At 36.5% G+C, this 23,979-nt stretch overlaps 2 protein-coding genes and 1 long non-coding RNA gene across 4 annotated transcripts; 2 read left to right on the top strand and 1 right to left on the bottom strand.

Annotated features, from left to right (window-relative positions):
* The first annotated feature begins 883 nt into the window (after positions 1 to 883).
* LOC103970576 (uncharacterized) lies at positions 884 to 18,988 on the top strand. Of its 2 annotated transcripts, none has more exons than XM_009384398.3 (15): positions 884 to 1,069; positions 1,624 to 1,728; positions 1,807 to 1,875; positions 4,437 to 4,526; positions 4,616 to 4,699; positions 6,127 to 6,291; positions 7,356 to 7,543; positions 8,496 to 8,568; positions 11,376 to 11,429; positions 11,682 to 11,939; positions 14,213 to 14,419; positions 14,522 to 14,625; positions 17,633 to 17,777; positions 18,022 to 18,156; positions 18,605 to 18,988. In XM_009384398.3, the coding sequence occupies exons 1-15, from the start codon at positions 959 to 961 to the stop codon at positions 18,776 to 18,778; spliced, it is 1,962 nt and encodes a 653-aa protein (XP_009382673.2). In that variant the 5' UTR covers positions 884 to 958; the 3' UTR covers positions 18,779 to 18,988. The 2 variants fall into 2 exon arrangements, with proteins under 2 accessions (XP_009382673.2, XP_009382674.2); XM_009384399.3 differs by having other exon boundaries at positions 930 to 1,069; positions 1,811 to 1,875.
* Positions 18,703 to 19,549, bottom strand: LOC135653334 (uncharacterized). Its single transcript, XR_010502393.1, has 2 exons — positions 19,221 to 19,549; positions 18,703 to 18,780 (listed from the first exon to the last, which is right to left on the bottom strand). It is a non-coding gene; the product is annotated as an uncharacterized LOC135653334 (long non-coding RNA).
* Positions 19,550 to 20,105: 556 nt separating this feature from the next.
* LOC135653333 (uncharacterized) lies at positions 20,106 to 22,471 on the top strand. The gene is made up of 5 exons (XM_065175209.1): positions 20,106 to 20,312; positions 21,028 to 21,411; positions 21,537 to 21,586; positions 21,990 to 22,074; positions 22,199 to 22,471. The coding sequence occupies exons 1-5, from the start codon at positions 20,291 to 20,293 to the stop codon at positions 22,243 to 22,245; spliced, it is 588 nt and encodes a 195-aa protein (XP_065031281.1). The 5' UTR covers positions 20,106 to 20,290; the 3' UTR covers positions 22,246 to 22,471.
* Positions 22,472 to 23,979: the final 1,508 nt, after the last annotated feature.

The raw sequence follows: 23,979 nt of genomic DNA on the forward strand, positions 1-23,979 counted from the left end.
TTTTATTAATTAAAAAAATATAAAAGATTAGTATAGTTCTTGAAGTAGGATATTTGCCCCTCTAAATCTTATCATTATATATATGCCTTTAAAAATTTAGATTTTTCAACTATTTGAATAATTCACAATTGGCACTCTTATTATGGTTGCCCAAATTTGAGTTAACTACTATTTATAATGGTCATCATTGATTTTTTAAATATCTAAAATTCCTTGTTATTTTGAAAAAAATATTTTAATCTCACAATTGAGTTATGGATATAACTTAAAAAAAGGTTTTGAATTAAATATAGCTGACACTGAATATATGAAGTATAAACTAAGAGAAAAACTAATGATGTAGTTTAAGTTTGATAAATAGTTACAAGTACATGTTTATGATATTTTGTATCCGAATATAAATTATTATAAGGATATTGTTCACATGAAAAAATAAGTCTTAATGGTTAAAGTTGAGAGTGATATTAATAGCTTTGTGCCATCATTCGATGCATATTAGATTAAAGACAATTGTAAGGTAATTATGATATCATTAATAAGACATTATTCATTTGATGTCTATTCCATTATCTTTCCCATTGGTTCTTTTTTTCCTTCTTCCATTATTATGTTCTTGATATGTAACAATATATCATGCATTAGTATGATATTTGGCATTTCATAAGGAAATATATTCTAAGATTATGGGCAATTATGTAACTTAGTATATATATATAATATGAAATTATGCCAAAAATACAAAAATAGCGGAGACAAGGCGTGCTCATCGGACGGTTGAGGCTCACAACTAGTGGGCGATCAGCACAGTGATTGGATAATCCTATTTCTTTGGACGGCTCTGATGTTAGGACTGGGTAGAGACGATTAAATTGCGACGACAGGATTTGGGACTACCGTCTCGCTGCTACTGCCGTGGCGCTGTTGCCGCCGCTGAGGTTTTCGACCAAAGAAGCCGCCGATGGAGCGAGCCGGAGAAAACTCTTCCCGCCACAGCACCCGATCCTCTTCGTCTCCTATGTCGGTGGACCAATTCGTGTCGCTCATGGCCCCTCTGATCGATCTGGAGAAGGTTTTGTTCTCATTTTCCTCCTCCATCGTTCATTGTCCCCATCGTATCACTTGTTTTCTCTTCCTCTCATCTGATGGTCGGTTCACTTCATTTGTTCGTGCCTCTCGTCAAATGTCATCCACGTGAGCGCATTTGCGTATCTGAATCCGATCAACCCGCACGCTCTGGGCGATGGAAGTGTTTCTATATGGGCTCTGGGTTTAGGGTTTGGTTTTTTCCCTTTTAAGTCGTGATTCCATTCGCGTTCTCGGTCTCATTTCATTTTCTTCGTCTGAAGCTGCTTTCTTGATGTAAAATATAGTGAGATGGGATTCACTCGGGGGAGGTAGTTGTGTTCCCGTGTAAAGATCCTCCGGTACATGATTATATGATATCTGATATCTTCTTCTTATGTTTCTTTACTAGTTATGGTTTGTTACGTCATACCATTGCATTCTTTACTTCGTTAAGTTGAAACTGTGTGTTTTTGATAGTCCATTTATAGTAAATTCCTCTATCGTCGCATGAGATTGTCAAGCTCTTAATTTTGAAATGTTTTTGCTTATGGTCTTTAGGAAGCTGAAATAACAGCATCTATTGGTTCAGCTTCATCAAAGAGCCTGGAGGTTGCTCAAAAGAAAGGCTCCGTTCTTCTTAATCTTAAATGCACCGATGCTCAGGTCTGTATATGCTCTCTGCTTTCTTATTAATTTGCTCTTCCTTTGCAATGACTTCTTATTAAAATTATTCGTTACTAGACAGGGTTGATGGGCAAAGTACTTCTTGAATTCCAATCTAACAAGGGGGACCTGCTTCCTGCTCACAAGGTCATGATCATTTATATGCTATGATGTATATATAGAACTGTACTTCTCAATAGATATATAGGTGAAAGAAAAAAAATGGATGTTCATATTGTCAGTTTAAGGTTGCATTTCTATAAAATTGTTGTTATTTACAGTTTTTAGTCTAATGCAAGATATGAAAACTTAACTTTTGAGGATAAAAAGGGTCAGTAGTAGCATGTGATTTCAGTTATGCACCTTTCGTTCCCCGCTGGCTTTGAAAAATGCAAAACAAGCTTATTAATTGTTTTGTTTTCGGGCTTTGGTTGCTTCCTCCAATTTATCATCCTGAAAGATCTATTGCTACAACACACCATGTCTTTGGAAGCAACCATCAGTTCAAGCACTCTTCATGGTTGAAGATCACGTCTTTAAGTAGTGGAGGCACAAAAGTGAGAAGCAGGAATGAACACTGGAGAGGCACAAGAGGGTTAAGTTGCAGGAGAAGGATGCGATTATGCCGATGTCGGAGAGGAACATATAGGATTTGGACCATGGTTTGCAATATCGTACTGTCCCGCTCGATATGGGCGGTATGTACCGGTCCAATAGAGGACCTGTACGGGTGATACATCGGTACACCTTAGTGTACCATGTGTCGGTATGCTCGGTACAGCTCAGTGTATACCGTATCGATAGTTGATTGGTATATTGGTACGGTACGATATTCAGAACCTTAATTTGGACAACCGCATTAATATTAAATGGTGTAGTTTCAAGAGGGAAAGAAGATTGATGTTTTTGTAGAAAGTGGCTGAAACTAAATAGTAAAGGTGATGAGGGTGGAGGTAGTGGGTGCTAGCAAAGATGGCAAGGAAGATATAGTTGGAAGCATCGTGGAAATGTTCAACTATTAAGGAAAATGGTCACCAAGGGCAGCAGTTCCAGTGGAAAAGCAATTAAGAAATAGAGGGCCTTTTGACGATGTCTTTTACAAGGCTTTGGAAAAGCACTCATAAAGGTTGCATACACCAAAAAGTCAGTTGTTCATGTGTAGTGAATTAAAAGACTCATAATAATAAGGTAATCATATGCCTCATAAATCACACTGATTGCATTTGAGACATTTGGTTCCAATCTATTGATGACATCATGAAGGTCAAGTAAGAGGTCCTTATTAGTGGCCAGATTGTATTAGCACTGGCATACATGATTGAAGTGGTAACATATATCAGACTAATAATTTGATGTTTATTATAAATTATGAAATACTATCATTTAGAATTGAAGGCAACTGGAAATATATATCACCTTTTATCTATCACATAAGAATCTCTCAACATTTAAGTGTCCCATCTTCAATCAATGGTCAAGGGGAAGGGTTCAAACATCTCTAGGTTAGAGGGTGTTTTTTTAATCTTCTTTGTGGTAGTGTTTATAATGTGGTATATGTATTTTTTTAATGTCAATTTGGTGTAAGATTACGTACAATGGTTCACAATGACAATGATCTCAACCACTGCATCTCAGAATTTTGAGGACAAAAATACCTTTTTCCATGGAATTCCCATTGGATGAGCTAAATATAAACGTAGTTTTGAGTCTTGTCTTTCTTTGTCTGTTAGACTTGAAGGAGATGATGTTGGGGACAATCTGAGTCAACACCAGGTTGTAGGAGTTTCCACTCGATGAGTCTCTTTGTTAATGCATGAACTGAACTATGATTATTAATGAAACAATTGATGTTCTGTGCTTTTGCCTCTATCTTTTTCAATATGGATGCTGCTATTGTCCTTATCACGACATCTATATAGTGGGGTCATGTATGGTATCAATTGTTCATTGGTTTTTGGAACTCAATTACCAGATTGATAGGAATTCAACTAATTCTGGCTGTTGAAGCATATTTCGATGGTAAGGTTGACCAATTAGTTGAAATTAGGTCACTGCCGGTAGTCTTTGTTTCAAATTGACTAGATTTAAGTTGGACAAACAATGTTGCATAACTTTCAAACCCTCAAAGACTGAATTCTGAGGAATTGTCCATGATTATCTGATCCGTGCATAAATGCATAATATCATGAAAAATGAATAGCATCTTCTCGTTGACTTTCACAGCTCATCCTTGTATCTCCCACTGTTATTAGTTCAACATCATCAATTACCACATCAATGCATGCTATTTCTAGCTAACGATATTTTACAGAAGACTATCAAATTAATTCTTAATTTTCTCCTTTTCCAATTTGTGATAATTTCTTTAATTATTAGATATTCCCTTTGTGACTCATGACAAATCTCATTACTTTGTGACCATCAACACATATTTCAAATTTTCTAAATTTTTGAGCAAGAAGTCATGATATAGTAGATGTATCATATTTTCAACTTTTAATGTCTACTGAGTTTCCTTTATATATAAAATATTCTAATCCTTCATCTCATTAAATGTACCACTTGTTCTGTTGCTTGTTGACACATCCAGTTCATTTTTCTTTATAGTCTAAATCAAACTGTACTATGCAAGTAGGCTTCTTGTGGGATAATAGTTATGCTAAATTGTTCTTATAGGTGGTTTCTTAACTGATATTTTTTTAATGCAGTTCTCAAATCATGATGTAGTTATTGTGAAACCAAATAAGGCTGATTCAAGTTCTCCTCTACTTGGTCAAGGTGTGGTTTATCGCCTTAAGGTATGTAACACAAGCACATAATGCTTGATAAATTTGGGATTGCAAATGACATTTTATATTTATTCGTCTTGACCTGTTGAAATAAGCAGGATTCTTCCATCATTGTTGCTTTCGATGATATTCCTGAAGATGGATTAAATGGCCCTTTGCGTCTTGAGAAGGTTGCAAATGAGGTACTCAACTGGCTATAGAACATGTTGGCAAGGATTTCTGTTATGCTTTTTTACTCATTTCTTTCAACAATTAATTAGGTTTCAGGAAGTTCCAAAATTCTGTTTAAGATCAGTTTTCTTGGTTAATGTAGTTTAAGACACCCTAATGAGCTATGTGCTTTTTAAGAACTTTTTTCATGAGCACATTGTTTGATAGGAATAAATACAAATGGATAACTGCAATGTGAATTTATTTTGTCTATTATAGGAATTCAATTACTTGCTCAATTTTCTTTATTATTTACTTTATTTCTATGGGTCCTTTCTATGATGTCAACTTTTGTAAAACAGGCCACACAAATTATATATAAATGGTAATTCTTTTGTTCCTAGCCTTCTTTTTGTCCACTTTCTTTATTGTTGTTCTCCAATGATTCTTTATCATTATTATTGTTGTCCGATAAAAAATGTTTCATATGTTACAATTTCCATTCAGTTGTCTGATAAGATGAGACTTGTTTTGGTTGTTTGACTAACATGAGATGGTGGATCTGACCTGGTCAGCAGGTCCTTCTTACGCTGAGAAAGCACCATCTCATCAAACTGACCTAAAGCTTGGAGTTCCAATCTGCAAGGAAATAGAAGACACCAGGCATGGGTTTGATGGTGTCCTTTGATAAATAATCATAGTATGGCACAAAAAAAATTCAAGTAAAGGCAAGAGTTAATGCAAAGTAACAGTGAAAAATGATGTACTATTTCTGATACCTTGTTGAAGTTGAGGTCATTGGGACATGGTCCAACTTTCTTAGAAAGAGAGAGGAAAAAAGAACTCAATATGAGCCGATTTCTTTTTTTCAATCTTGGTCAATAGTCCGTTAACTGTATAATGGTCTGTCTTTAGTTCCTTTATATAAGTGGTAGTTTGATTTCTTTATTGGTCAATTATATATTTCTCTATTTAAAGAACTATGAACTGAAACATGATGCATTAAGTGAATGGAATTGGCATATTTTACTTTAATCTAATCTGCTTTATGTTGAAATTCGAATACCTGCCGTTAGCCAGTTATCATATGGTTTTTGTTTTGAAACATACCCTTTCTCAATAACTCTCTCTGAAACATACTTCACTTTGTTTGAGATGGGACACTTATCCTGTTTGTTTCTTTTTTTTTTTCCATCAATTCTACAAACTATGAAGTGTCTACTGCTTCTCATTAGTAAGTTAATGATGTATTTCTAAGAAAATGGTTTTGTTGTAAGATATTTTTGAGTTCCTTATCTTTTTCAATACGAAGTTTAAACTTAAATCATTTACTTGTACTGAGAGCTTCATTTATGAAGAGTTGTGGATAATATTGGACATGATTTGAAAAAATCGCATGAGTACTGGACTGCAAGTTTTATCATTCATTTATAGACTGATATTTTGAATCTTTACTTAGGTAACCTATCGCAGTATGAAGAATGCATTAATTCAACTTGGCAAGGGCATACAGAGGGGACCAGCTGAAGACCTGGTTCCTGTATTGTTTGGTGAGAAACCGCCAGTTGTTTCAAAGAAAGCCACTCAATTCAGTCCCTTTAACAAGAATCTTGATCATTCACAGGTGTTTCTTTTCACTGTTATTCTTCCATGCAAATGTTGTTCATGTTTTTGTACTTTATTTTTGTTATTTAGAATGTTCTGTACAAGGTATTATAAGATCTTTCCCCCACTTTGCAGCAATTGCAATGCCAGCTCATGTGCCCCAAATTTAGTTAAAGGAAACCTTACACATACTGATCTCATGTTTTGGAAACCATGACAACTTCAACATGATTTTATTGACTTGACTCACTGATAGGATAATTGATACAGAAGACATGACAGAAGTGATGAGAGAGTAATCATGTGATGTAACTCTATGACAGAGTATAATGGGATATCTGGAATATAAAGGGAAGAGTGAAAAGGAGAATATTTGACATATGTATATTAAGAAAACACATTGAACATGATGGACAACATTTTCACCCTTCTTAGGATGGTCAATTTTGTCTGGTATGGTTCCAATGGGGTGCCCCACTTGATAAGATTATCTTCCAAAATCTTCTGTTGCCTCCTTATTGTCCTCCTGAGCTTGTTGCCAAACATCTTGTGAATCTCCTCTTCCTTGGGAGTTGAGACCACAACCGGCTTCTCATCTAGAGCTACAACACTGTTTCCAAATCCTAGGACCTCGTTGCCACTGCTGCTTGCATTTGCAGCCATTGCAAAGTCCAGGTTACTTTGTTTTGCAGCTACTGCCTTTCTTGTTCTTCATCTCTTTTTCTCTCCTTTGTCCTGCTTGCTCCTGTCCTCTTCTCTCTTTCTCGGTCCAGATGATACCGACTCTTAATGACACTTAAGACAGTATATGATGTTGTATTTGTTAAGTCACCCATCTGTCATGAACTTAGCTGAATTATATCTCATCTGGTTATTTGCATTGGTCAAACAAAATTATTTCCTATCAATGGCGGCCTTAGTAAATTTTTAATCGCTTCAGCTAAAGACCTGACCAGTTTGAAGGATTCCTTTTAATCAGCAGTACCAAATACCATGTTTTATCAGTCATTTTCCATGCTCTTTGAGATCTAATTTGTCATTTTTTCTACTAAGCTACTAGTTTTTTTTAAATTTATTTTGCAGAGAGATGCTGTCTTGAAATCTCTTTCCTGCAAGGATGTATTTTTGCTTCATGGGCCCCCAGGAACAGGGAAAACAACAACTGTGATTGAGATTATATTACAAGAAGTCAAACGTGGATCTAAAATTCTTGCATGCGCTGCTTCCAATATTGCTGTTGATAACATAGTTGAACGCCTTTTTCCATTCAGGTAAGTTTAAATTGTATATCTTCTTATGTTCTCTTTCACAAATTACAAATCCATCTTATTCAAACGTGTAGTCAAGATATGCACACGCATATCACTAGTCGTAAAAACTTGTTTTCATGCTTTTAGATTTTGTATCCTCTCATTTGTTTATGAACTTCTTATTTCAGGCATTTTGTATTTTTAGACTAGAGGTGGCTTGCTTCATTTCTTTGGACGTCAATGTGGCACCATAATTTTATTTTGTAGATTGATGCTACCTCTGACTCCACAAATCCCAATGTTGCTTTACTATCTTGACTAACAACTAACAAGATCACTGATCTACCTCAATTCTCATCTAGAGTATACTAGATTTTCTGGGCATGCTTTTACTGTTTTACAGATCTTCCAAATTTTGAAATAAGATATTGAAATACTGTAAAATTTTGCTTCTGAATTAATGGTTTTTGCTGATCGACTGCAGCACCGTCAATTACCTTTCCACTTTATCTCCCCTGATTTACATGCGTTAATCCCATTCATTCCCTTTTGTACCAAATGCCTAACTTGTTTTTGAATATTTGACTAGGATATATCACTTTTTTAGAAATTGAAATTTTCTTTCTTTAATGTTTAATGTTGGGACTTATGGCTTTGTTGTTGTTGAATGTTTATGGAACTGATGATATTATATAAACTTTAATCACTTTGTAATTCCCTTTCCATTTTTTTATTGTAATTCTCTTTCCACTTTATCTCCCTTGATTTACATGCAGTAATCTCATTCATTCCCTTTTGTACCAAATGCCTAACTTGATTTTGAATATTTGAATTGGATAATCATTTTCTGATAAATTGTAATTTGATTTGTTTATGGAACTGACAATATCAAATTAACCTTTAATTGTTTTGCTGCCCTTTTTAATTGCTTAATAATATTTTTTTTGAGTTAATTTTACTTTTCTATTGATAGGGTAAAGTTGGTGAGATTGGGACATCCTGCTCGCTTGTTACCTCAAGTTTTGGAAAGTGCACTTGATGCACAGGTATTGAGGCATATCTTGCCTCTCTTAAAACTTGCTTTTTCATGCTTGTGTAAATTTCTTTGCAGTCATACAGAGATCTTATTTTGGAGTTCCACTGTTTTCTTAGATTGTTGAAACTTGCTAGCTTTTCCTTCTCTTGACCTGTAATACAAGAAATTGCTTCTTTCATCATTTCACATATCATCAAATGCTACTAGCATCGTGCCATATGAATTGGAACATGTTTTGGCACACCTGAGGAAGTGAGGCGAACAACTCATGTAACATGTGGTTGGTTTTGGATTTAGGTTGACTTATATCTAGTGTATATGTTTTTTTATTGTTCTTGCTATTTTAGGTCATTATATTTTCTTAGTATAGATGTATTTACTTCTAGTTTAAGAATCGAGTTGGGAAAACTTTAAGTCATAGGTCTCGGCTGAAAATATATAGGAAAATTTGATAGGTAGGTAGATCTTTATATTTTCAGATTGCTTTTGTTGTAAATTATTTTATTCTTGTTTAGTGTGATATTACATCTGTCACTTTAGATCTCTCTTTCTGCCTCTTTTGTGGTCTCCGTTCCCCTTTTCTATCTCTGCTATCTTTGCCCCCTTCATTTTCTCTGTCCGCCTCTTTTGAACACTCATGCAGCGAAATCTGTTGTCCTAAGATAGGAATTCCTTTTCCAGTCCTTGAATCTTTTGTAGTCTATACTTATAGGTAAAAATAACATCGGACTGTACAGATCCAGTTGCCAACTGGTATTAGCACCGGACCGAGTTTTTAAACCTTGATTAAGAGATCTTGATTTTTTTTTATGAATCCACCTTGCTTTAGGATTTGCTTTCTATTCATGATCTTTTGAACTTTGGATATGGTTCCATTTATCTTTGTCCATTTCCTGCAACATGACAATTTAAGGTATCTACCACTAACTTTTCAGGTCTTGGATAACAAATGTTACAACGATCAAGAACTGCCATTTCACCCAGACTGGTATGAAATGGGTGGAATGTAGCAGTCCGAGCATGAATCGGTGCGCGAACGACCCTCATTTTGGGTGGTCCACTCCGACCCATTAAAACTGGTCCACTCCGACTCATTCAAACTTTTAGGGCTCATTCGTGAGCCTTCTTTGCCTGAATGCGAGCCCCCCTGTTGCCCGTCACCTGCCACTTGCTGGCCACCGTTCTCTCCTCTTCTTCTTCCACCGCTTCCTCTTCCTCCACTGCCACCTCTTCTTTTTCTTCCTCCTCTTCCTCCACCACCACCTCTTTCTCCTTCGTCCTTCTTCTTCCTCCACTGTTCCTTCCTCTCTCTCTTCTTCCTCGTCTTCGAAACACTGGTACATGTGTATGGACTGGTACCTACCAGTCTGATCAGGGATCGATATGGGTCTGATACATGAAACGGGATTCCTTGGTTTTTATAGATGGAAATTTATTTCATGATTTGTGTTTTGTCTGAAATGTGTACTTGGCTAAAACATTCTTTGTTTATGAGGGAATGATCTTGTCACTCTGGGTAATATAGGCGTTCTTCATGGGTGGAAAATATGTCTATCAGTTTTTGTATGTTTGTGCTTAAGGCCTCTTTTTAAGCACTCATCAGTGATATGAGGAGACATGGAACACCAAATCAACACCATGTTACCAATGGAGAGTTAGGACCACCACCAATTTCCTGGTGGTGGAAACGGTGGTAGCATCCATCATGCACTGTGAGGCTTGATGTACTCTCTTTTGCTCTCTCTCTCTCTCTCTCTCTCTCTCTCTTTTCTCACACACACACACGCACACACTCAGATACTGGCTTCTTTTTCTTCTAATTTGCCACTGCCATGATTGTGTCAGCATGGTGTTAGAACAGTGCATATAGACTTCATGTTCCATTATAGCTAGTTGCATTGACAATCATGGTTCAAGTCAAGGTTCCTAATTGCACCCTGATCGATATGTACCTGGCACTATATTCTGGTTTGGATCTGAACCGGAACTCGGATTGTTCCTTTTCAAGTGGTCCGGCTCCATTCATTTCTTTTTATTAGGGTTAAACAGCGATCCCCTTTCCACTTCTCCCTCTCTCTCTCTCTCTCTCTCTCTCTCTCACACACACACACACACACACACACATGCACACACACACACACACACTCGCTACCATCAGCCTTCTTACCCACCCATTGCTTGTGCTACCCATTGCCTGTTGCTGTTGTCCTGGGTAACCTTCTAACTCCCTTCTCGGTATTGCAGCACGTACTGGTATGAACTGGACTCATACCGATCTTGTAAGTGATTGGTATAGATCTGGTTCCTGAATTTGAAATTATGGTTTGAGTAGTTACTTGCAGTGGGGAGCCAGCGACAGTTCAATTCAGGTTTTAATATTTTAATGCTGACTTATGATTTTCTGACACAACCATCCTTACAAATGATTGTACTATATAAGGTTTTGTTTTATCCTTTTTATACTTCTTAAGTTGGCTCTGGCCAGTCCTTGCTTTTTCATGATTCATTGTTTTCTTTCTTCTGTAATGCTAGTTGTTTATTCTATTTACTTGTCAACTCATGGTTATATTTGCTGCTATTAATTGTGAATTCCCATCTTGTATTGCCTTATCAACTGTATGTGAGATGTGGATAGTTACTGTTCCATTATCATAATGAATTTTAGCACTGGTGTAACTAAAAGTTAAAGTGCAATATACGTGCAAAAAGGACTTCAGCTGGAAATTAGTATATCAAGTTTTTATTTCTGAGTTACGAATACAGTTTTTATTTGTTCCATATATTGTGATTCTAAATATTGTTGCCATTCATGACTAGGTTCTGCGAGGTGATAATAGTGCCTTGGCAAATGATATTCGCAAGGAAATGAAGGTAATCATGTATTTGACAACAGTATGCTTGAAGAGTTTGATAGGATTGTGGTTGTGGTTGTGGAATTAGAAGCCATGCATGCTATGTACTTGTTGAAGTATATATTTGGAGCTGCATGTAATTCAGATTAATAACATGGGTCATCCCCACTTGGTCATACATTTCTGTTGTATTCAGCAGTTGTCCATTTTAGACTCCTCCTTTTGTTCATTTCTTATTCTTTATTTTATAAGATTATAATCATTTTATCAGGTTTTGAGTGGGAAGCTGCTAAAAGCTAAAGATAGAAATACCAAAAGAGACATCAGGAAAGAGCTTAGAACCCTTGCCAAAGAAGAGAGGAAGAGACAGCAGCTGGCAGTCACAGATGTTATTAAACGGGCAGATGTAGTTTTGACAACTTTGACTGGTGCATTTTCTCGCAAACTTGAGGGCAGTGCGTTTGACTTGGTTATAATTGATGAAGCTGCTCAGGCACTTGAAGTAGCATGTTGGATAGCATTGCTCAAGGTGTGTTGCTCATTAATTACTACAACCACAGACGTAGCTCTTATGGTGCCGGACATTTTGCTTAATATTGTTCATGTCTTAAGTTCTTTTTATTTAACATTCCTACATTTTTTTTTGCTTTTTTTTGTTTTTTTTTTCTGTCTATGAGGGTGAACCATGGTGTCATGGTGAGGCTATTCTTGCAATCTAGATGACCAAAATTCGAGTCATGGAAATAACTTCTTTATTTAGGGGGTAAGGTTATGTATATTGACACTCCAAACTCATATTGGCTGAAACCTTGTGCACTGGATCACCCCTTTTATTTCATATCTATATTTTATGGGTATTCTCTTGTGAATAGGATCATGAGAATTTAGTTTGAGCTTCAAAGTGGATATAAATAGGTTGCATGATATATAAAAAAATGTTTCCTTATGTACTCATAAACAAAATATTTGCTGACATGGAAGGTCCTTTCTAAAATTATTAAATACATTTGAATGTAACCATGTGCATAACTACACTATTGGACATACACTGGCAGGTTCTTTGCACTATGCATGAATATTGAAAAGTGATATATCGGTTGTTGTTTAACATGTTGAAGGTGAGCCTTGGCATCACAATGAAGTTGCCTTTGTAACATGGTGATGAGAGTTCGTGATATGGAAACACCAATGAAGTTGCCTTTGCAACATGGGTGATGAGAGTTCATGAGAAGGAAACAATCTCTTTACTTGCAGGGTTAAGGTTGCATACATACTTTTGTTCTTGATGCAATTAAGTTCATGCAAGGTAAAAGATGAACATAAATCTAGACAGCTGTTTAGCAGTTGTCTGATGATAGGACCAGAAGGAAGATCAGTTGACCTGTCTGGATATTCACAGTCACAGCTGTGAGCTTCTGAAGACTTTTATATGTTGGCTTAATTTTCAATCAACAAGTACAAGTCAATGAGGTAAGTTATTCAATTATAGCTTGAGAATAACAGTGTATTGTGAGTGAAAAAGAAAGATTTACTACTCCCAGAGTCTATGAAATACTAAAATTTTGAATTGCTTGCCATATCCATATTATGTTTTAGATACTCTTGTATGTATGTGCTTATAAATTGTTATTATAAAGACTAATTACTTTTAGGATACTTAGGGATAGTTCACGGATACTTTGGGGATGCTTCTTGCCGAAGAAGTTTGTCTTCTTTGGAAACTGATTTTTTTTAGTAACTATAATGAAGAGATATTTTGATATATTGATAGAATTGTTTTTATTAAGCATGAAATCATGGTTAATGAAATTAAAAAAATTTCATGTTGAATATTGCAAACTTTTGATAACTTATCTATATTTCTGAAGTACTATATTAATAGATAGAAACAATCTCTTTCTTGATGAATAATTCTTGAATGCTATTTAATTACTTACGTTAATCATGATATGCAAGCACAATGGTTACTTCACAAAATCATTGTCAGTGCTGTGATCGAGAATGATATGATCTTGAGTAAAAAATTGGTGGATATATCAATAGAATCAGAATTATTTGAAAATAATTTAAATTTAAATATATAAAAAATCATGAAAAAAAGTTTGGGAAAGTAAGTATGAGAAAATAAAAATAAAAATATTATATGCTTAAATATTTTTCCTCCATATAACTTTCTGAAAGGACTTGAAACAAAATGTAAGATATAGAAACTTTACGGAAGGACAATAAAAAAAATATTGTTTAAATAATAGCCATATTATACAAATATTTTAATATAGTACGTAACTATTTTATAGATGTTATACGAAAGCCTTAAACTTATTCACCTGAAGTTTTGAAAAAAGTTATAGACCTTATTGTAGCTTAGATAATTCTCTAATTATAATGTGTGTGAAGTGTTAGTTACTGGAAATACAAACTTAGACAAATTTATTTAAAGAAGGTGTCCACTGAATTTGAGATTAGTCATGTATTCTATGAATCTTTCTTTGTTAAATGCCACTCTTTGTCCTTCACGAATGGTAGAACAAAGATAATATGCTTGTGTGAGTAGTGTCAGAGAGTTAATGCAAACAACGAAATTAGACGGTGACAAATACATTTGATGCTTGGAAATTTGGACATCTATATAGTAATATAGATAATATATCTTTTACACAGTAGCTCTATATTTATCAAGAAACCATGAAAAAGGTGAGCTATTTTATAGGTACTCTAGGTGGATCGTGATATCCTAGGATAGAATGTAACTACTTGGATTATCAGGGTGCATAAATAAATAATTCTGCTGTGCTGTTGCAGGGACCAAGGTGTGTGCTTGCAGGAGACCATCTTCAGCTTCCCCCTACAATCCAAAGTGTAGAAGCAGAGAGGAAGGGATTAGGGAAAACCCTCTTTGAACGTTTAGCAGGCTTGTACGGGGAGGAAGTCATGTCTATGCTCACGGTCCAATACCGAATGCATGAGCTTATTATGAACTGGTCATCTAAAGAATTCTACGATAATAAGGTAGCTCAACCTATTCATTTTTTTGGCTCTTTCCATCTTGACAAATATGGGATAAGAAATTCAGTACTTATGGCTTTTTTTAATAAAATCATCAAATGTCAGGTGAAAGCCCACTCTAGTGTAGCTGCACATATGCTCCATGATGTTGAAGGTGTGAAGAGTTCATCATCAACAACACCGACCCTTCTTCTTATAGATACAGCAGGGCAAGTGTTCTTTCTGCCATTACTTTTTTGTAAATGTTGATTGGGTGAACAACAAAACAGATTAACATATAGTCACTGTACAGTTTGCTTAGAATGAATCATCATAATTGCTTGAAAATTTATCTGTTGCACTTCAAGATGATTAACCATGTTTGGTAGCTAGTTTTCATATCTCTATGCTACCGATTGGCATGGATCGATATTTACTAGTCCAACCAAGTATTGGTGTTGGAACCTATAGCTCAATACCTAAATACCAGGTATAATATCATTCGTTCTTGTTATTTTTATTATTCTATTCAATAATACTAGGCGGTATAGGTTGGTATAGCAACTGGTGCACCATTACTGTACTGGTCTGGTATGTTTCCGGTATTGGGCTGAGATTTTAATCCGTGTTTAGCAGGACAAAACTGCATACTTTTTCACGACCATGTGATGTCATTGATATGCTAGATATTGATGGAATTAATCTATTTGTGTTCATGTAAGTAGTATTGCTGTAAGCAAGGTCTGCAATACCGTACCGTATCGGTGTTTCGAGGCTGGCTCGGTACGGTACAGTGTACCGAGCGGTACACCTAATTTAGGGTGTAAAACCATCCGAAAATATCTGAAAATAAAAAAAAAGTTAGGATAGGGTTTTTAAGTTAGAAATAAATATAGTAATAGTATAAGTTTAGCAAAATCAATATAAATTAGGTAAGAATAGTATCACATATCTTTTTCGGGCTTTGAGGAAGCCTTGTTTAAGGTTCGTATTTCAGTCCGTTATGGATTGTCCTTATGTAAATATTGAAATATCTACAGAAAAATTATTTGAATTGTTAGACTATTTTGTTACAATATAAACTCTAAAATTCAAATGAATTAAATAATCACATATATAGATATACCTGATTGTTGATTCTATCACCAAAATGAACGACGGGCCTCCATGGGTGGTGGATCGGGGTCCTCCATCCTATACATCTGCATATCAATATGATATGTTTGTTGGACCTAATCATGAAATTGATCCCATGACATAGTGTATTGATACATTGTATGCCATTGATGCATCAATGTGGTGCTGATCGTAGGCTGATCGTCATGAATCATATTTGTCCGAGGTAGCTCTTGCGGCATATATTGGTGAATGTCAAAGCTTCTACTTTTGTTATTGATCTGCTGTTCTGTATCATACTATTGCTCAGAGAAGGATGACCAATTATCACCATACTGTTGTTGCCCGTATGATTCTCCATAATACGATGGAGCACTGTAGCAATGTTACAGTGAGGTAACGATCAATTTGACCGTTGGAGCACTGTAGCACTGTTACAGTGCGGTAACGATCGATTTCGACCGTTACCGAGTGCGGTAACGGACGAAATTTCGATCGTTACTGCCTGATATTACCCCGTATCGTCCGATACAGGGTGCTTTTAACCGTTCCGCCCGGTTGCGGGTGGTCCGTGTATCGGTATGCCGTCGGATTGGTATGTACCGCCCGGTGGTATTGCCTACCTTGCCTATAAGAACAATTAGCATTGCTGTAAGTTCACATATTTTGGTTTACTACATGGAACTTTTTACCTACATTTGCCATGTAAGGCCGCTTAACTTTTATCTGCCTGAGAATAATCATGTTCTTCCATTGTTCTATTGGTTCTAGCATATTCTTTGGTCTTTCACTTTCCCTTGATTCACATCTGATATAAATTGAATAATCTCAAGTGCACTACTGAACTTGAGAACAATCACATATGCTTTTGGCATGTGGCTTGTGTGGTGGGTATTATGGGCAATCCCATATGCAGAATATTGGAAATTATTCTTTTGTAAAATATTGTCACAAGAAAAGGGAGACAATGATGCCTTGATCGAATCTGAATGACAAGGCTATGTTGAGTTTGCACTGGTAGCTGCAATTCACAACCACAAAAGTGACACCACCACCCGTGTTCATCATGTTTTGTCTCTTTTTGTGTTTTTCTGGAGAATGACCTCTGTTTTGCTGTTCCCTCTCCATATTTATCTCATTCACTAGCTTTGACAACTTCTACCCTTCTTAATCTCTCTATAATTGTTTAACTATTTTAACGGAAATGCTTGACTATTGTGCTTGCTGTTGGCTCAAAATTTTGAAGATTGAACCTTCACTGATTTTACCCTTGCAACTCGATCTACGTTTGGTTTTGTTGGAGCTTGTCCAAGCCCAAGCTAACCAAACCTATCCTAAGGCACAACTTATCCTCGAATCTGAGCCTCCTAGCTAAACAACTTATCATACACCTACCCTAATGCTTTATTTAAGAAGTTATAATAATTAATATCCTTTAGTGTTGTGGAAAAATCTTCCACAGTTGCTGATAGAATTCATCAAGAGAACCGTGTAAATTGCAATATGACAATGTTATCCTCACGGTGTCTGTTTATACATGATTATGTTCCTGTTACTTAAACAGGTCAAACTTGCCATTTCAGATGAATGTACATATAAAAGGTCATGCCTAAATATGTAATATGTTTTTTTGTTTCAACTTCTGGCATATCATTATAGTAATGATAATCATGGCTTCCTTTGCATCATCATGTTTTGAATGGTGGTTTGGAATACTCCTACTTGTTTGTTACTAGGAAAATATAGTGGAGATTTCGCTTCAAACAAGCAAAGGAGAAAAATGAAAGCTGACAAGCACCAAAAAATAAAAGGAACTTCTTATCCTTTTGTCCATACATGGGAACAAGATCTATGGCAACACTTGGAGACTACTGAAGTTGTAGTTTAAGCAGATGGTACCTTAAACTCGCCATGTTCTGAAAACAGTTGAGTTGTGACCATAATTTTCAGTCAGGTTTTAGTTTGTTGATATATCGATCAAATCCAGCCAAACTTTTTGAAGTCATTGGTTTTCAGTTTCAATTGTTCTATACTATGGCTCTCAATATGTTGATTAATATTTTTTACTGTGTGTCTGTCTCAGGGGATCTTTTGTATTGAATACTTGTACTTGTGGTACAGGTGTGACATGGATGAGAAGAAAGACGAAGAAGAAAGCACTATGAATGAGGGAGAGGCTGCAGTTACTATAGCTCATGCAAAGCAGCTTATTGAATGTGGTGTTCAGGCATCTGATATTGGAATAATCACTCCGTATGCTGCACAGGTTTCACTCTTTCCCTCATGTAATCTCATCCTTATGTGATATCTGGTTAGTGTTCCTATCATGTTATGGTCAGTTTCTATTTGCAATCTGAATTTAATGGTTTCAATTTAGTTTTCAGATTCTTCGCTATCCTCTCCATCTTGACAAAGCCATGTCTAGTTCCATTTTGCTTCATGTTACGTGTGATGCTTTCATTCTGCTAGCTGGTTTATTTGGATAATAATTGGATTACATACGCTTACAGGTGACCTATCTTAAAATGATGAGGAGCAAAGAAAACATATTGAAGGATGTAGAAATTTCAACAGTCGATGGGTTCCAAGGCCGGGAGAAAGAAGCCATTGTCATTTCAATGGTTCGATCTAATTCAAAAAAGGAGGTATCTTAAGAAAGACTTGCCATGACTTTTGTTGGCATGCATGCATCGTAGCTTTTCAATTACTTTTAAACTCAAGTGCTCCCTAGAATGGGTAGCAAGCTTGTCCAATATCTCATGTGGAATAGCGCTATTTATCATGAGACATGAGTCGGATATGGTGCACATTCAGAGGGTGAGAATTGGTGGGTCAAGTGCTTATGGATGTGCCCTATCTGCAAGAGTTGTGCCTGACATTGGGCACTGAGCTGTGGTATTCTGCATTAGTGGTTTGCTAAAATCCAAGAAATAAATATTTCATAGGGATTTCAAAAATTAAATCTGATGGTAGAGAAGCTATAACCCCGTCCTTTACTCTCAGCTGGACGGCTGTTATCTTCCATCTTGTTCAATAGTACTTGCCAGTAGAAAAGAGCATTCTGTTACATGATATCACTTTCCATGTTTTCAGGTTGGCTTTTTGAGCGACCATAGGCGAATGAACGTTGCAGTGACACGCGCCAGAAGACAGTGTTGTCTTGTATGCGACACCGATACCGTTAGTCATGACAACTTCTTGAAGCGCCTAATTGAATACTTCGAAGAACATGGGGAGTACTCAAGTGCATCCGAGTACGTGAGTTGAATCTGAAAAAAAAATCTGCATGATTGTTTTCTGTGCATGTTCGGAAATATCTTAATTTTTTTATGTAGGTATAGGACAGAAAACACTTTATTCCTATATTGTTTTCTTTCTTTGATTGTCATAAACAAATGTAAAAAAATATCTATGATATCAGGTCATTGCCTGATCTTAAGAACACATCACAACACAACAATGCTTACCATTGACGCACCCTTAACTGTTCTATATTTTTCGTCTAACTTGCAATATTATCTGTGTGATAAAATGTGTTCATTGTAGTAGGTTTAGTGCGCATGAGAGGAAACGTTCACCGGATTAATTTGGTCTGCATTTAATTCTGAAAACGATGTTTTTTGCAATCATTCTTTCAATATTTTTTTGGGATATAATTTACCATATTTATGTTCATATATAATAAAAGCACAAACTCAGCTCTATATACCTTTCTAGAATCTTCCAGTAGCAAACATCTTAGTCAGGAAATATGAGGTCGTGATGTCTTGTCAAGCTGATGTGGGTATGCCTCGTCAAGATAAAGTGAGAGTTTAGATCAGAGAAATGGCTCGCAAAACCAATAATTTCAACTGACTAGTGAAGTTTGATAGCAATCAACTTCTACTCGACTTTTGTCATTTGGAACGGCAAACATCAGACCTGAATGGGCTATGGTAGGACTTCCTTTCCAACTTCCAATGGCAGATGTCAAGACCTGCAGCATATTATTCGGACAAACTCCAACACGGCGATCGAGTTCCCTCCTCAGCTGCCTCAAGGCAGCGATTCGAACTGGCAAGCATCATGACCTGCGAGCATGGATCAACGAGTCAAGGCCATGGCATTCATCGCTATCATTAAAGTCTCCGAGGCATTCTGACATATAGGTAACATGCATCGGACCAAAGTATTTTGGTTCACGACTGGCCCATCCTCCAAGCGAAGCGACTGCATTAGAGGAAGATGAAGATCGAAGGGCGTGTATGTACTTGGGTTCAAGTCTGTGACCATGGCAGCAGCATTGAAGTAGCAGGTGCCTCCTTGGTGTTTGTGTTTTTGCCAGTAGCTGTTGAAAGCGTAGGATGCATGGTCCTTGACAGTGTTGGGAAGATAGCAGGGCTTGTTTGGTTGGATCATGCTGCAATTTGCACCCCCAGCGCCACATGCCCAATCGAGAGCCACTTGTAGAACATCAGCCGCCGTTTGCTCATCTGCTATGCACCACTGATTCCCTTGACCACCGCCATCTGCCACCACCCCCAATTCTGGTGAAATGTTGGAGGTAGACGACTCTGATCTCACTCGACATAAAGAAGAAAATGAAGACTTAGAACACAGACATCATCCGGACTGTGCTTGTGTGCATTACCTGATCTTGGTGTCAGTACCACAAGGATCAGAACTAGTGAGAGCAACCTTGGCACAGCAGTGATCATCTTGCTCTTGCTCTTGCTCTTCTCCTCTGGCTGTGTTTCCGTATGTTCTTGTGGCAGTGGAGCAGCAATTTATACAGATGTGATGCTAATATTCCTCCCAAAAGGTACCTTGATTCTTTCCTTCGAGTTTTGGATTTGTGCGTCTCTTTTCATGGTGTTGCTTCAGCATGTAGTGTGGATGTTTCATCTTGGTAGCTTCAAGAACAGTCTCTAAATTGCTAATTTGTGACAACATGGCTTGTGATCAATGTAGTTTTAGTCTTAGTCTTCCCCACAAGCAAGCATGCAGAACTTACAGTGCTTTGGCTATTCCTATTTGGTGACAAAGTCCAAAATGTCTCATTCTTCATGTTATGAAACTTTTTCTTTTCTTTCCTTGAGTTTGATGCCTATATGACAACATTCTTTAGTTTTGTGTCTCGGAAATATTCTCTCTGATTAGAAAGATAAGAAGACTACGTACATTGACCATCCACGGCAACCTTATGCATTAGATTTCCCTTTTACGCTTACTTTTGTTCTTGATGAAAACATATCATCATCTGCTTCTTCTAGAAAAAGAAGGAACATAAGTTATAATTCAAAATGGTAAAACAGATAGAACAAAGTTAACTTTAAAGATAATAGGTCGCGATAAAATAACATTAGTAAACAAAATTTAGAACAGATGGGAAATAAATATAAATAATTATTAAACTTAATTGTTCAACATTATTATGCAAAGCGATAAGATCAGCAATGGGACTTTGAAAATTGACGTTAATAATCGGCATCATATTTTAACTTTTTTGACGCAATTATTTCATGGTTAATGTGAAGAGTTTGCAGTCAGAATTGTGTGGCTAAGGATCAGCAGCAGCTTAGTGCATTCTCTGGTGTTGATCGCTTCATGCATTGTGTGGATCCGAGTGAAGCCCTCCAAGAGAGACGACAGAGAAGCCCTCCGCTGTTCACGTTCGTATCAGTCTATCCGCCTGATGGCAGCTACTCCACTTCCTCTTCGATGTCGCCTTCCTCCTCCAATTCCTCAGAGAAGGAGAGTCATCTCGTCTGATCGTCTTGCGGTTACTGCCACAGGAACAACCAACACTCGGCTTCATCAACTCGGCGGCCGTGGACAGCCTCCGACGAGGGTGAACGCTGTCGGAGTAACCGATCTGGCCCCTGTTGAGATCACCTGGCAGATCGCCGTCGGCGCATTAGGTTCTCTCTCTCTCTCTCTCTCTCTCTCTCTCTCACAATCTATCTATCTATTACTCGCGCACCTTCACCTGCCATGTCCACTTCATCTTCCATTAATTAACTGCTTAGCGCGTGGATTCTTTCAGCTGGAATTACACCCTTCGTGGTTGCCGGGATCGAGTTCAGCAAGAGAATCGTGAGTTCCATTTCTACACTTATGCATACTTTCGGATTAAGAAAGATAAACTACAAAAAATAGTCTCAAATTACTAAGAATTAAATGATTTGGGTGATTATATATATATATATATATATATATATATATATATATATATATATATATATATATATATATATAAGTTTAATAAGCTTTTGAGTTGTATTGAATAAAATTTGATCCAAGACATACAAAAATAAGAGAATGTTGGAAATATTGATGCATGTGAAATGCAAAGAGATGAATTATTCGATCCACAACTTTTAAGAATTTGAGTTTTATTGGTGTTCTTCAATCTCGTATATGCAAACAAATCTAAGAGTCTAATTTTTCTTATAATTAGCCCTTATTTAAGGTCTAATTTGATCAATCTTTATTGCAGATAGCACAAAGAAAATGTGAAGTTTGTGCAGGCTCTGGTCTTGTTCTTCTTAAGGACAAGAGCTATGTCCGATGTCCTGGCTGTGGTATGTCCAACTCATCTCCTTGTAGTTGCTCTCACATTCTTGAACTTAATAGAGCGATTAATTGTAGATTCCAACTACAATAAATGATTTGACTAAATATGTGTTTTAATGCGCTCATTCTCAGGTGGATTTCTCCCATGGCAGTCTTGGAAAAGATTCTTCACAGGCTAGAGAGTGATGGAGCAAACATCTCTCTCTCTCTCTCTCTCTCTAATGTCATATATATAATAACTCATGTTGCTATTGTCCTTCTTTAGACACCAATTAGACTAATAAGCCAACAAAGCTGGTGGTGTACGAGGCATTCGCTAATATTTGTATAAACATTAAAACAGTCAGATGATGTATATTAAGTTTGTCTACATTCTAATAGTTTATCTTAAACTTTTAGATTGAATTAGCATCCCATCTAATGCATATTAATCTCGAACAATCTAACTAGAACATTAATAAGAGATACTTTCCTAATTTTTTAGAAGTGGTCTTGTTTATAAATAGATATGACCTACTAGGAACTGAATGTGGATGTGTGATACTATATATTTTTTCTTATCTCTCTCTTGTTCCTAATCCATCACTTATAGCGGAAAGGATAGGAAGAGAGGAAAATATGAGTTTAGTTATCTTTACAAATCGACATTGTTGTAGCTTTCAGATCCGACGATGATACGCTTGTACATCAGATAAAAACTTTTTGGTTGACATCGAATGATATACATCGTATATTTAATATATATTATTTTATTTTAATTTTTGACACTAAAAAGTTTTCTGTATAGCAATAGCATATTACAGTAGTTCGATGGACCACCGTTGACAGCTTATTATCGACGACAATATTATTGTGGGCGACGACCTTCGATGGTTGCCAACCCAATCACAAGCTTCGGCTATGTATGCGGAGGAAGCATCGGAGGGTGTGACAACCGACAGCGACTACATGCACGACTGCTTACAATGATTGGCTTGACTTGATTGTAGGTGGCTATGGTCATTGCTTGCGATGGCTACGACAGTGTTGCTACTTGCAATAACATTACTGCACCATTTGCTGGTTGTGGCAGGCATCATTTGGACGTCATAGGTCGTGACTCCCAACAGCTACGTAACAGACCCGTGGGCATAACTGCAAGTTGCAGTAATCGTGGGGGTCGCTAGTTGACGCATGTGCACGGTTACGTAATGGGACAATTCGTCAGTGATGCTCGATCAACGATGCATCACATATGTGTTCCATTAGTGAGGAAAGCAACAATCATTGGTCAGTCACGTGAGAAGAGCCACGTCATTGCGAGCAACAAATTGCAACGTTAACCCATGTAATGGGTATGGTGGAACACAACGATGGTTACGAGAGCATGTTTAGGGTTTCATTTATTGAAATTATAGTTTTACCCTTATATATTATTTTAATTCTAATTTATGTTCTATTAATAGCTTTGTTCTTGAGAAACTATATATTTCCAGCATATATCCCAAATAAAACTTATGGTAATCGTGGGGGTCGCTAGTTGACGCATATGCATGATTGCGTAGTGAGACAATTCGTCAGTGATGCTCGATCCACAGATGTGTTCCATTAGTGAGGAAAGCAACAATCATTGGTCAGTCACGTGAGAAGAGCCACGTCATTGCGAGCAACAAATTGCAACGTTAACCCATGTAATGGGTGTGGTGGAACACAATGGTTGCGAGAGCATGTTTAGGGTTTCATTTATTGAAATTACAGTTTTACCCTTATATATTATTTTAATTATAATTTATGTTCTATTAATAGCTCTATTCTTGAGAAACTATATATTTCCAACATATATCCCAAATAAAATTATAGTTTTACCCTTTAAAAATTAAATTTTTTAAACTTATATTCTCAATTATAAAGTTGATTAATTTAAGCTATTTTAA

The sequence above is a fragment of the Musa acuminata genome, chromosome BXJ3-11 (genome assembly GCF_036884655.1).
Source record: "Musa acuminata AAA Group cultivar baxijiao chromosome BXJ3-11, Cavendish_Baxijiao_AAA, whole genome shotgun sequence".
Taxonomy (NCBI): domain Eukaryota; kingdom Viridiplantae; phylum Streptophyta; class Magnoliopsida; order Zingiberales; family Musaceae; genus Musa; species Musa acuminata.